The 14113-nt window shown below is 35.4% G+C and overlaps 1 protein-coding gene across 1 annotated transcript; it reads right to left on the bottom strand.

Moving 5' to 3' along the window:
• Positions 1–13096: 13096 nt before the first annotated feature.
• Positions 13097–13849, bottom strand: LOC131154275 (uncharacterized). The gene has a single exon (XM_058106946.1). The coding sequence runs from the start codon at positions 13705–13707 to the stop codon at positions 13270–13272; it is 438 nt and encodes a 145-aa protein (XP_057962929.1). The 5' UTR covers positions 13708–13849; the 3' UTR covers positions 13097–13269.
• Between the last annotated feature and the right edge of the window lie 264 nt (positions 13850–14113).

Below are 14113 nucleotides of genomic sequence, written 5' to 3'. Positions count from 1 at the left end.
GTTAGCACTCTCTCTCTCTATCACTCTTTACATTTCTGTACTTATGCTCATATTTGAACTATTGTGCATGTTTTAAATATCACCACATCTAAATATATAAAATACTTGAGATTAATTGGGTAATGAAGAATTGGTTGAGATATCCACAACTTGAATTAATTGGATTGTGTAATACTGAAATCCGTATATCTCCAAACTTGTGTTTGTATAGTAGGATTTTCAAATGAGGGAATGAAAGACCTAAATATTTTTAAATACCCAATTCACCCCCCCCCTCTTGGGAATACATCTAAATTCACATTTGGTATCAGAGCCTCGTTATATAGACTTAACCGTTTTTTGTAAAAGATAATGATGGCTTATGTTGGTGTATCCCCATTCGGTGAGGGACGATCTTATTTTAGTCCTCCAATATTTTGCAATGAAAATTTTTTGGTTTGGAAACTAAAAATGAGTGTTTTTATAAAATAAATGGATTAGAGGGCCTGCCAAGTTATTGTTAATGGAATTGGAATGCCAATAACTGAAAATGATATGCATACAAATTCAAATGTCATGGATATGTTATATCGTGCGTTAGATTCTAATATTTTTCATGAAATTATAGCATGTACATGTGCAAGAGACATTTGGGAAGAGCTTGATAGGAGATATGGAGAAACTAAGAAAAAAGTGACCATTACTCCTGAGGCTTCACGCTCAAACGTGCAAGAAGTGGTAATTCATGAACAAACTAAATAGTTAAGGAGAAGGTACATGTATCTCAACCTATTTTGGTTGACGATTAACTTATTGATTCATGTGATGATTTTTGTAATAAATCTTATGAAAAATTATGTGATGATTTTCGCGATAAATCCTATGAAAAATCATGTGATGAATCTTGCGGTATATTGTGTAATGAATCATGTGTTAAATCATCTGTTGATAACTCTGGTAATGATTCATGTAATATTTCATGTGATTATTTTAGTGAAAAATCTTGTAGTGAATCTTGTGAGAAATTTGTTGATAAAAGCATGTCCTCTAATGTTAAACTAGAAATTGCCTCATTTGAAATACATAAATTTCTTGATAGGATCTCCAAGAAAAATCATTTTTGAAAAATGAGAGTAAAAAGCTAGCAATACATTTAGAAGAATTAAGAGATTATCATGCTAGTATAGAAAAGAAGAAGATAAAAAAGATATTAAAAATTATTTGCATAGATGGAAACATTGGGGATGATTCTAAAATTACAAATGAGAAGAAGAATCATAATAAACCTTTTGGAGTTAAACGAAATAAATATTTCAAAAAAGGGTTTGCCTCATAAATCCCATGGTTATTTTTATGCTTTTTCAAGTAAAAATAAACTAAATACATAGTCTTTCACATGTATATAAAGTGTGTCTTTATTGTGAAAGAAAAGGGCATATTTGGTTTACTTGCCTATTTAGAGGTGCCCGAGGCAAAGACAAGAAAATGACATGGGTAACCAAGAAAGGTTCCGATTGGATTTACATGGTTATTTAATTCATATTTTATTCATAGGACTAGTTATATGGTAAGTGATGACTGAAAGGTTTGGAAAGTGGTATGTGCTTAAAATGAAAAAATCTTAGTTTATGCATACTAAGAATTTTACAAGAAAGTTAAGCCAATATGAAAACTCAAATAATATATCCAATTTTAACTTAATGCATATATATATTATAATGATTGGGGAAAATACAAAAATATTAGTTAAAACATGCTAAGTTTTATTTGTTCAAAGTAAAATGTTGAAGGCTTAATTAACTAAAATATTAGGAACATTATACTTCCAAAATGAGTAACATAAATCATAATATTGAAGATTAAATCCACTTCCAAATGGACAAAACACTTTTTCTTGGAAAATAATTCTTAATGCTTAATTCATGCTTAAATATAAATATTCTAAGTTAAGCATACTTCGTCCATTGCACGAACTTGAGTCTCTCTCACATTAAAATTCATAAGAAAAGGAGGCTAAATAGGTTTAGTTCATCCAAAGAAGTATTTATTGTGACCTTTTGGTCCTCCAAGCCTATGCATCCGAAACCAAGTTCTAATCATTGAAAATCTAAGGCACTCAGCTAAGAAATTAGAAAATGAAAAAGGTATAAAATGTATTGAGTACATAACTTAGGGGGAGTATTTATCTTTCATGATTATAAATAAGAATACTCTCTTGATATTATATCATATTTTATGCCCATATACCTACATGCTTTGTGAAACCAGCAAATCGCTATCCATATATTGTTAAGTGTTTAGATATTTTTAATGGATAGTTAACTGTTTTTATAGCATGAATTATTATTTGGTCTACTGAAATGCATGCTTATATTGAAAACCACTTGCATGGCTGATGCAGTGATGTGTAATGCATGATGGTAGATACTCTAGGTTGTTGCTTGCTTAAAATGAATTATTTTTTAAAAAATGACCAGATTTCGGGAACAGGTTTTATGGGACATAGTTGAATTTATAGACAGCATGCTGCCAAAATTTTGTTAGAATCTTTCCCAAAATAAAAGTATATGATAAGATGATTATGATAAAATAAATGCTAAAATATTTTTTGAAAGGATGAGTGAAAATTAATTGAATATTAAATTTCATAATCATCGCATATTAAAGGGAGCTGAGCTCCTTCCCTAGATAAAAAGCACAAATGACTCATATGCATCATTCTCACTTTTTGGATATTGAGACACTTTTGAAAAACCGGAATATCATATCTTGTTGTTATAACCTTATGATCAGATATAGATTGTTCTTGGTTATGAACATTATTGAATGTCTTAATATGTATTTTCTAATGCATTTTTGGCCTATAGGGTCGATTGCATCGATTAGAATATAATTGATAAATAGTCTAAGATATTTTAAAATGACTACTTATACAGCTTGTAACTATTAGTGAAATTAAATCTTTGATAAGTATAGGTATTTCATTTCATCTAAGCAAGTATTCAAACCCATAAGGGGAGCATCTGGAAATTATTTCCTATCTTGTTATGTTCATCAAAAATTTTATGCTTAGATGTGTATTGTGCTATATTGTGGTATGTGCAATAAAGTATAATAATGTTGCCGTAAATCTTAAATGAAAATATTTTACTTGTATGATCTTGCATTTAAATTGTCTATTTACTCGTATGATCTTGCATTTAAATTGTCTATGTTTAAGATCCATATGATTTATCTTTCCGATTATATTCTTTTTGAAATCCTCGTAAATAATTAACCAGAAAAATGACGCTTGCTTGATCTTTCTTACTATTAAAGTTTCTTTTTCAACAAACATCGTCCCCAGTATTTATTGATAGTCACAAGGGAATGTATATATTTGTGTATATATGTATTTAATTTTTCAAATGCAAGAAATGAACTTATATATAATATATCTAGGTTCTTGCTTGTGCACTTGAATGCTTCATGACTTATGTTATTTTTTTTCAAAATCTTCTGTCATAAAATTTTTAAAATACTAAATTTTCCAAGGGGCAAAGCATTACTGATTTGTTGATTAAATATGAAAATACATGCAAACTAGTTAGACTGAAATTATTCACAAACCTACTCTTTGCTATCATAAGTCGCATGTTTTGAACTTCATTTGTTTGTGGGTCTTATGTTTTGTTTGAACTACAATAGCTTGTGAATATTTTCCAACCTGACCTGGTTTCACTTGTCATTTTAGGCTCTTAATGGCTAGTTATACTATCTTTATGAACTTAAATGTCAAAAAGGGGGAGAGTTTCTTAAAACGAGGGCAAATTTTTCTGAGATAAATAAAAATTATTTAAAAAATGAGGAGTTATTTTTTAATGCTAAGAAATTTTTTCGCAAACTTGTCTTACACTTAGCTTAACCCTTTTGCTGATGCCAAAAGGGGAAGAAATTTGTTGAGCAAAATGACAAATATTTTATATACTCCTTGCATTTTAAATTGAGTTGACCTCAAAACTCTCAATTTGAAATATTTCACTGTCTTCTCTTTGGATATATTTAAATTACAATGTCTACTTTGAATCGATGCATTTTGCTCTTGTGTTTGTCATCATCAAAAAGGGGGAGATTATTGAATTTTTTTAGTCTGATCTCTAATTTGATGATAACAAAGTACAATTATCTCATCTGTGCATTTAGTACTTGAACGGGTTTATACTTCAAGCACGCGCACATGGCAAAGGAAAAATTGAAGCCATAATGAATATAAAGCTCACATACCTTGGCCCATTCCATAAGAGAATTCAAGAGCAAATGGGTGGAGATGTATTTTTATCTTAGTTGTATTGTTTTAGATTATATTTATATATGCATGATCACATGATATAGTTGGAAGCTTAAAATGACATATAGATTGACCTTAGGATGCATGTTTTTCATGACATATTCATATGCATTGACCTAAATTGGATCAGGCTGAATAATAGGCAGCTCATCGCTGATTCCCCTCGTCTCATTGACGAATGCATGAAGGCCACTCTTCGACTAATTCTTAGTCTCGTCGATGAAAAAATACCAAGACCATAAAAATCTCAGACAACCCACTTGTCTACGAATCCCTTGTTTAGGTCGACGAATGTATTAAGGACACTCAGCGACAAATGTATCCACTCATCGATGAGTTTGTCAGGAAAAGCAGTGCTCCAACATTCAATAGTCAGAATTTTTATTAAAAAAATATTTTTTAATGACGGTCAGGATACGCCCATATGCAAGGATGCTTATAAATATCAAACCCTAAACCTAGTGTTACATCCTTTGGCCAATACTCTTCACATAAAAACATTCTTGGGCACTCTTTACATTGCGTTTACTCGTATCTTTTGCAAACATCTTGGGTATTGAGGTTTGGTAAAACAAGCTTTAATTTTTGAGCATTCAATCATCACATTCAAAGAATTTATTCTCTCATATTCTTTTATTTTTAATATCTTTTTGAGAGCAAGAACTCTAGTTCTTCATCGATTTATTATTTGAAATCTTTCAATCTTTCTTTCGGAAAAAGTTTTTCTAGAGTTTAAATCTTTGAAAGCATTCACATTTACACTTTATTCAAAGATTTCATCGTTATTATTGCAAAAACTATTTGAGAGCAAATCCTAAAATCTCCAAAATACATATTTTGGAAATATCTTTTGTGGAGAAAATTTTTAATAAAGTTTAGATCTTTGCAGAAAACATGTCATTTATATTTTTACATAGAAAGATCATATATATGATTATTGAAAAAATATTATTGAAAACATCAGATACACTCATTGAGCTTCAAAATTATATCATGTGAGTATGTTTAGGAATTTATTGTACTCATTAGCTTGTTAAGAAGCAGTGTGAGTGTATCCAAATTTATATGTTATCACTTGTATTTATGATTCAGGTTGTGAACTAGGGGCGAGGAAGCTGTGCCTCTTGTAAGCAGTGGAGTAGGAGGAAGTTATGCCTTTTGTAAGCAATGGAGTAGGAGGAAGTTGTGCCTTTTGTAAGCAGTGGATTGTAACTGGAAGCTCTGCCCAAGTTTAAGGAGCTAATTAGTGGAATTCTTGGGTAGTTAGCACAAGGCGAGGACGTAGGCCAAGTTTGGCCGAACCTCGTTAAAAATTCTATGTTTGCACTCTCTCTCTCTATCACTCTTTACATTTCCGCACCTATGCTCATATTCAAACTGCTGTGCATGTTTTAAATATTGGCACATCTAAATATCCAAAATACTTGAGATTGATTGGGTAATACTGAATTGGTTGAGATACCCACAGCTTGAATTAGTTGGATTGTATAATACTGAAATCTGTATATCTCCAAACTTGTGTTTGTATGGTTGGATTTTCAAAGTAGGGATTGAAAGACCTAAATACTTTTAAATACCCAATTCACCCCCCCTTTTGGTAATACACCTAAACTCACAGCAAATGGGTTGCAAGGAGAGATGGTGGACGAGACAATGAGCTCCTGCTGAGATGGTTGGAGGGAGCATCCCATGAGGATGAGAGGGAGGTTGAGCGAGAGAGAGAGAGAGAGAGAGAGAGAGAGAGAGAGAGAGAGAGAGAGAGAGAGAGAGAGAGAGGTCATGGGAGAATGGAGAAATTCGGGTCTGAGCCAGAAGCAGTGGAAGAATGGGAGATGAATGGATGAAAAGTGAGGGTGATGGTGGTGTCGTGTGGGTGACGATGAATAGGGAACCCCTTCCCCCGTGAATAGCGCGCATATAGCCTATTCATAGGCTTTTTCTTCTCGTTTTTTCTTCTTTTTTTTTAATATACATATATACATCATCCTTTTTTGTATTTTCTCATGTATTTCTGCTTTTTTATTTTGATGCATTTTTAATAATAATAATAATAATAATAATAATAATAATAATAATAATAATAATAATAATAATAATAATTGCACTTTTGTTCTATTTGGCCTGGACAAAATGGCGTGTCTACGGCTGCCCCTCTTTATAGGTTTGTTGTTTAAGATGACAAAAGAGTTATCTTTCAACAAAAAATCTATAAAGATAAAAGACGCGGATTTATGACTGGGCAAATATAACAAAAGAGACAAAAAAGATCCACAAAGGGTTGAAGATGAATTGCATCAGACATAGGAATCTGAGCTAGAGTATACTGGGGTAATTGGCATCAAATGTAGGAATTTGAGCCCTAGCGGATACAAGGATCTGAGCCAAAACAATACCAAGATGGTTTGCTATGGATGTGAGAATCCAAGCTATGAGAGATGTGATGATCCGAGCCAAAGAAACACCAGGATGACTTGCTCTGGGCTCGAAAGCCTGGTGTCGGAGTACATGAAGATGACTTGCACCAGGTTTGAGAACCTGGGTGCCGAAGTACATGAAAATGACTTGGATTGGATTTGAGAACCCCGAGTGCTGAAGCAAATGAAAATAACTTACACCGAGTTTGAGAACCTGGGTGCCGAAGCACTTGAAAATGATTTGGAATGACTTAGAAAAGATTTTCCAAACGTTGGAGACATATTTTTGGATTTAAAGGCCCGTGCCCCTGTTTCTAGGGTGGACGCAACAACTTTGGGAAAAAGTTGCTAGGTTCTAAGGATCATTGCCCCAATTTCAAAGGGGACATTACAATCAAGGACTAAAGGCTGGTGCCCCAGTTTCGAAGTGAACACAAAAACTTGGACCAGGGTCGGTGCTCTAGTTTCAAAGTAGATAAGTTAATCGGTTCCTACGGAGTTGGTTTCTTTGGGTCAACTGCCCCAGTTTCAAAGTAGATAAATCAGTTGGTTCTTAGGGGTCATTTGCCCCAGTTTTAGGATGGATGACTAGATTTGGACCTGGGTCAGTGCCCCAATTTTAGAGTAGATGAAATGACTTGCACTGGGTTTGAGAACTCGAGCACCAAGGCACATTAAAATGATATGCACTGGTTTTCAGAACCTGAGTGCCGGAGCACATAAATATGACTTGCACTAGGTTTGAGAACCCATGTGCCAAAGCACATGAAAATTACTAGCATTAGGTTTGAGAACTCGAGCACTGAAGCACATGAAAAAGACTTGCACTGGGTTTGAGAACCTGAGCACTGAAGCACATAAAAATGACTTGCATCAAATGTGAGAACTTGATTGTAGAAGCACATTGTGATGACTTGCACCGGGCGTGAGAACTTGAGTGCTAAAGCACATAATGCTGACTTTCAATGAGTTTTAGAACTTGAACGCTGAAGCACATAGTGATGACTTGCACTGGGTTTGAGAACTCGAATGCCAAAGCACCTGGTGATGTTACCTGGACCTGGGTCAGTTGCTCCAGTTTCTAGGTAACCAAATCAATTTGTTCTTGGGGCCACTTGCCCTAGATAATAGCAAACAACGACTTCTCACACCAGTACGAAAAAGGATGTACAAAAGCCCACATAGCAAGACAAGTATGATTGAATAATGCATGTATGTTGTTATATGTATGCGTGCTAGGATGCATTGATGCATGTTACATGGACATCATGCATGTTACATGATGTATAATGCAAGATTTTTTTTACGAACCCAAATGCCAAAGCTTAGGGGGATGACTTTCACCAGGTTTGAGAACACGAATGCCAAAGTTTAGGGTGATGATTTGCACAAGGTTTGAGAACCTGAGTGCCGAAGTACATGGTGATGACTTGCACTGTGTTTGAGAATCTGGGTGTCGAAGTGCATGAAGATGACTTGCATTGGGTTTTAGAACTTGGGTGTCGAAGTACATGCTGATGACTTGCACTGGGTTTTAAAACCTAGGTGCCAAAGCACATGAAGATGACTTGCCCTGACCTGGGTGCCAAAGTACATGCTGATGATTTGCACTAGGTTTGTGAACTTGGGTGCCGAAGTACATGGTGATGACTTGCACCGGGTTTGAGAACTTGGGTGCCGAAGTACATACTGATGAATTTCAAGTTTGAGAACTTGAGTGCCGAAGCATATGAAAATGACTTGAACTAAGTTTGAGAACCCGAGTGCCAAAGCCATGAAAATTACTTGCACTAGGTTTGAGAACCTGAGCGCTGAAGCACATGAAAATGACTTGCACTAGGTTTGAGAACCAGATCACCGAAACACATGAAAATGACTTGCACTAGGTGTGAGAACCCGAGTGTTGAAGCACATTATGGTGACTTGCACCGGGTGTGAGAACTTGAGTACCGAAGGTTATAATGCTGATTTGCACCAGGTTTTAGAACCCGAACGCCAAAGCACATAATGATGACTTGCACTAGGTTTGAGAACCTGAGCGCCAAAGCACCTGGTGATGTTACTTGGACCTAGGTCAGTTGCCTTAGTTTCTTGTTTATGAAATCAATTCCTTCTCGGGGCCAATAGCCCTAGATAATAGCAAACAACAACTGCTCACACCAGTGTGAAAATGGATGTACAAAAGCCTACACAGCAAGACAAGTATGATTGAATGATGCATGTATGTTGTTATATATATGCATGCTAGGATGCATTGACATGTGTTGCATGGAAATTATGCATGTTACATGATCTATAATGCAAATTTTTTTTTTTTTTTTTTTGCGAACCCAAATGATGAAACACTAGGGGATGACTTGCACTAGGTTTAAGAACCTGAATGCCAAAGTTCGTGGCGATGACTTGCACAAGGTTTGAGAACCTGAGTGTCTAGGTACATGATGATGAATTGCACCGGGTTTGAGAAACTAGGTGTCGAAGTACAAGAAGATGACTTGCACCAGATTTTAGAACCTGGGTGTCAAAATACATGGTGATGACATGCTCTGGGTTGGAGAACCTAGGTGCTGAAGTACATGAATATGACTTGCACTGAGTTTGAGAACCTGGGTGCCGAAGTACGTGGTGATGACTTGCACTGAGCTTAAGAACCTGGGTGCCGAAGTTCATGGTGATGACTTGCACCATGTTTGAGAACCTGGGTGTCGAAGTACATGGTGATAACTTATACTGGGTTTGAGAACCTGAGTGCCAAAACACAATTTCAAAATAAATGATTCCATTTGTTCCTGGGGTGAGTTGCCCCAATTGCAAAGTAGATGAATCAATTTGTGCCCAGGGTGATCTGCCCTAAATTTTGATACTAGAAAAACAAGGATTACTTAAACCAGGGTGAAAAAGCATATACAATAAGACAAGTATGAATGAACAATGCATGTTGATGTAAGATGCTAGAATGTTGGGATATGTATGCACATTGTATAATCTGTATGTTTGCAGCTTTTTCTTTTCTATGTAATGCATGAAATGTATGATGTTGTATGAAATTTCCTTTCCCAGCACACCGGTGATCATTAACCCAATCTTTGATCTTGGCCATGTTTTCAAATTCCAATCCGACATAAAGGCACCTAACTCGACTCCAGTAAGACTCAACATGAAATCTGTGCCTGTTATATGCATCTATAACTTCTTTTGACCATATTTTCAAATTCTAATATGGTATTGTAAACAAAAGTGTAGTCCCAAAAGGGAGGGTGAATTGGGTTTTGAATTTTTCTTTTAACTCCTTTAATGAAAACTTAACCTTTTGTTGATAATGCACAACAACTGAATTCTTTTTATTACATCCACAACCACACAAACATTCAATCAAACAAATTAACCAAGCCAATCAAACGTGAAACATTCAATCAAGATATACGTTGCAACTTAATGGAAATTTTTAGCTTTTTCAACATGTGTGCAGCCTTGTTTATATAAATTTGAATCAAACCCTGTATATATGAAATTTGTCTCTCAATCTGATATCCAATAAAACATCCAATAACTTTTTCCAAATACTTAGACCTTATATAAGCTTTAAGTTAAAGAGTTTTGGGCTGTTGAATCAATCAACATACTTCTTTAGAATTTTCTCAAAATTGATCAACTAACGTACTTCCTTTCGGTTTTTGTAATTCCCAAAATAAATTAATCTTAAGTTTATTTAATATCTAATCCACGTAGTGTATATGATTTAGATATTTAAAACATCCACGCAGTTTTATATTTACTAAAAATAAAGAGAGTGAGGGAAAGAGAGAGTGAGACCGGGATTTTTACGAGGTTCGGCTTTTACTCAGCCTACGTCCTCGCCTTTTGCAAACCACCAAAGGATTCACTAAACCAGTTCCTTTGCCAGGCAGAACAACACCATTTACACAACACTCCTTTGATTAGGCTAGAGCCTGTCTCTCCAAATGATATACCCTCGTTCGGTCACTCCTTAAATTAGGCTAGAACCCGCCTCTCTAAGCGATATGACCCAAAGAATTATAACAATTAAATTATAAAAGGAGAGAAAAATAATTTTAAAAAGGGATTTCAGTAGGGTCTCATCGACGAGAGCAGAAGTGCTCGTCGATGAGCAAGGCTCTTGGGCTCGTCGACAGGGACGCGTGTCTCGTCGACTAGAAACTACCGAGAGGACATCTTCCAGAGCCTGAAACTCGTTGACAAGAAGAAGGTGTTCATCGAAGAGACTATTTCTTGGACTTCTCAAAGAGGAAATGTGACTCGTGCGCTGACGAGGCCATGTGGACAAGCAATTCTATAAAAGGCCAGGAGGATCATGCAAGAATTTTTTTTTTTTCTCTCTCTCTCTAACTTCATCCCTTCCCCCTTCTCTTTAGAAATCCGTCGGTTCGACAATCCGAAGCTGCCACGCTACTATTGGGAGGTTTCTCTTCATATTTGTAGGAGTAGATAATCGGTTATGCCAACTCGGGCACCATCCCAAAATTTGGGTAAGTTGATTATTTTAATATTTATTAAAGTATTTGGTATTTTCGGGTTGAGGAACGGTATTAGATGGGTTTATACTGAAGGTTTATTGGCGGAAATGTAATTTTAGGGTGTTGAGCTAGGAAACACCGCAGGTGTAATTTTGAAGTAATTGGTGGGCTTCTTAGTGGATTAGGCAAGGGGATGAACTAAGTCAGTATTTTTCATGAAATTATTTACCATATTACAACATTTATTATCATAAATTATGTATGTATTAACACACTGTTTAGTGATACTGTAGTTAAATAGGAAAATGAATTTAATATTATTTATTAGGAAATATTATTTCAAATAAAGTTTTATGCTTAAAAACAGTATTCATATTTGTATGACATGAGTATAATTTTCATGAAATTGTATTATATCAGAATATGGTGATTTTCCCAGAATAAGCATGTTTTTCTTAGTTTTTAGGAAAATCATGAAAATGGTACAGGAGTTATGTTTAAAGTATGGTATTGAAACAGTGTAGGAATTTTAAAATTATCTATGCTATAATATGCCAGCATAAGGGCTGTGATTTTACATTACTATGCTGGCATAAGGGCCGTGGTTTTACATGTTATAATAGGTCGTCGTAAGGGTCGTGATTTATATGATATGTTATGCAAAAATTTATGAAAATTTTATCATGATAGATATTATTATGAAATAGTCATGTATCATTATATGAAACTTACTATATGTTATCAGAACCCAAATGGATTGGTTTAGTTTTTCACGAAACACGGTACCGTAACTTTATGTTCACGATCATGTATATGTTAGTGCTACCATATGTCGTAAGGGACTGTGGGAGAACGGCAGTTGATGTGACTTTATGGTAGTGCAAGCCTCCCTCTTGTAGTCCGAACTAGGAGGGGCAGACCTATCATACTTACAGACTTATGTTGATCTACCGTGGTCGGTCAGCCATTACTAGGTCCCGCCTTCAGACCGCACAACCTAATCATGTGGGGGTAAGACATAACACCAGCCAGCTATCATCTTGGGTGTTATTTCATGTACAGTTATATAAGATGTTTTTCATGTATAGAAGCTTAGTATGTTATATCATGTTATGATAAATTATGTTTTATCCAGATATGATACAGAACGTTTTACCAAGTATGATTTATGTATTGTTACATGTATAACACGAAGATACTCATGATGTCACACACTGATGTTAATTTATTTCCCTTATCGAAAGGTGTTTTACCCCAGCTATATAAATATTTTAGGAAACCCAAATATAAGAGTGGATAGAGCTCCACAGCGTTAGAGGTCGATTGTCATACCCTGTCAAAAGGCTAAGTTGTTATGCTAGGGTCTGATGGATTTATGGGTTATGACCTTAGGACACTTTTTGGTCTTTTTGGAATGTGTATATGTATATGACAAGTTTGATAGAACTTTGGTATTGTATTGGTTGGATGATTAATTTAATATGTATATAATTTATGTTTTCTGCTACTTAAGTATCAAAGTTGTATGAGAAGTATATCCCTGATACCTATAGGTCCAGGTTGATCATGTTTTATCAGTTTAACAGGATATCATGATTTTTATATTAAATGGAAAAAAAGTTATGGTAAAATAGGCAGGTCGTTACACCTTGATTGTCGCTTTTCATTAATTTTTTTTCCAATCTTATTTTTATGGCATATCAAATAATGTACCAATAAAGTGTAGCTCTGTTATGCTTTGCTTTTTTCCAAATATTTTGCCTTCACCTTTTAAAAAATAATACAGCAATAAAATAAGGATATAAAACAAGGCTGTAAAAGATTGTTCAGTGGCCCCCAAAAAAAAAAAAAAAAAAAAAGAATACCAAGTGCGAAAAATCTCAAGAAAGTCATAATTTTCTAAATTAATGCATTAATACATTGAACAACCTTGTACATGCAACATGAATTCCTGCCTATGGAAATTAAAGATGATACAAAGGCTTAAACATCGGAGAGTAACAAGCCAAATAATTAATCTGTGCTGCATACACATAAATGAAAGAAATATCTGTCAAGCGAGGAGCCCATTGGTTATCTCCACCAAATGAAAAAACAGGACAGATGTGGATATAGGCACACTCAAAGCAACCAGAAGAGCGATTAGCAGCGCCAAACTTGGCCTTGTCTTCATCAACTGCGACTGCAACAACCCCATTGCTTCGCATATTGATGAATCATAGTTTGGGTAATACCACTTCTCCCAGTTCATCCAATGCGACGGCGGCTCGTAATTCCTCTCCAGCATCTTCATCTCGTGAATTCGTTTCCGAAGCACAATCAAATTCTCATCCACAAGCCTTCCGCTGTAGTTCCGGTCATGAGCTTCTGATCTTCTCGATGCAAAAACCCTAGCGGCCGAGGCTCCTTCCCGGTGTCGAAGCCTTGTTCTCCGGTTAGTCGAACATGGGCGGAGAGGTAGAGACGCGGAACAAAGGGATGCCGTATCCATTGACAGCTAGGTATATAACTTCAGATATTGTAAAACAAAGAAAGACAATAATAGGGACAGGTGATGGACTCGTGAAGAAAATGAGAGTAAAGGGAAGGTGGTAAGCAAGGAGGGACATGGGATTGGTTCCATCTTTATAGGCTTAGATGGAGGATTGTTCCATGTGAGAAATTAATATTTTAGGAAGAAAGGGGTGCGGCGGAGCAGCCTAAACCGTGTAAATTAACTGACTTTTGCTGTTTTGCACGTTATTTTGGGTCCCATGTGTTACTTTTCAAACTGACGTGAAGCGTGGTCCCCTTAAGAGGCCGCGACGCTTCGCGGTCAGCTTCCCGTTAAAGATCTTTTAGAATTTTTTGGCCTGGGGACATGATGTTATGTTTATTTATTAATTTTTAAAACGAGG

The sequence above is a fragment of the Malania oleifera genome, chromosome 4 (genome assembly GCF_029873635.1).
Source record: "Malania oleifera isolate guangnan ecotype guangnan chromosome 4, ASM2987363v1, whole genome shotgun sequence".
In the NCBI taxonomy this organism is placed as follows: domain Eukaryota; kingdom Viridiplantae; phylum Streptophyta; class Magnoliopsida; order Santalales; family Ximeniaceae; genus Malania; species Malania oleifera.
The sequence above is the reverse complement of the archived record's forward strand: the minus strand, read 5'-3'. Positions and strand labels throughout refer to the sequence as shown.

Excerpts from the sequence above, each read along its gene's own strand:
- LOC131154275 (XM_058106946.1), bottom strand. The coding sequence starts at position 13,707 with ATGGATACGGCATCCCTTTGTTCCGCGTCTCTACCTCTCCGCCCATGT.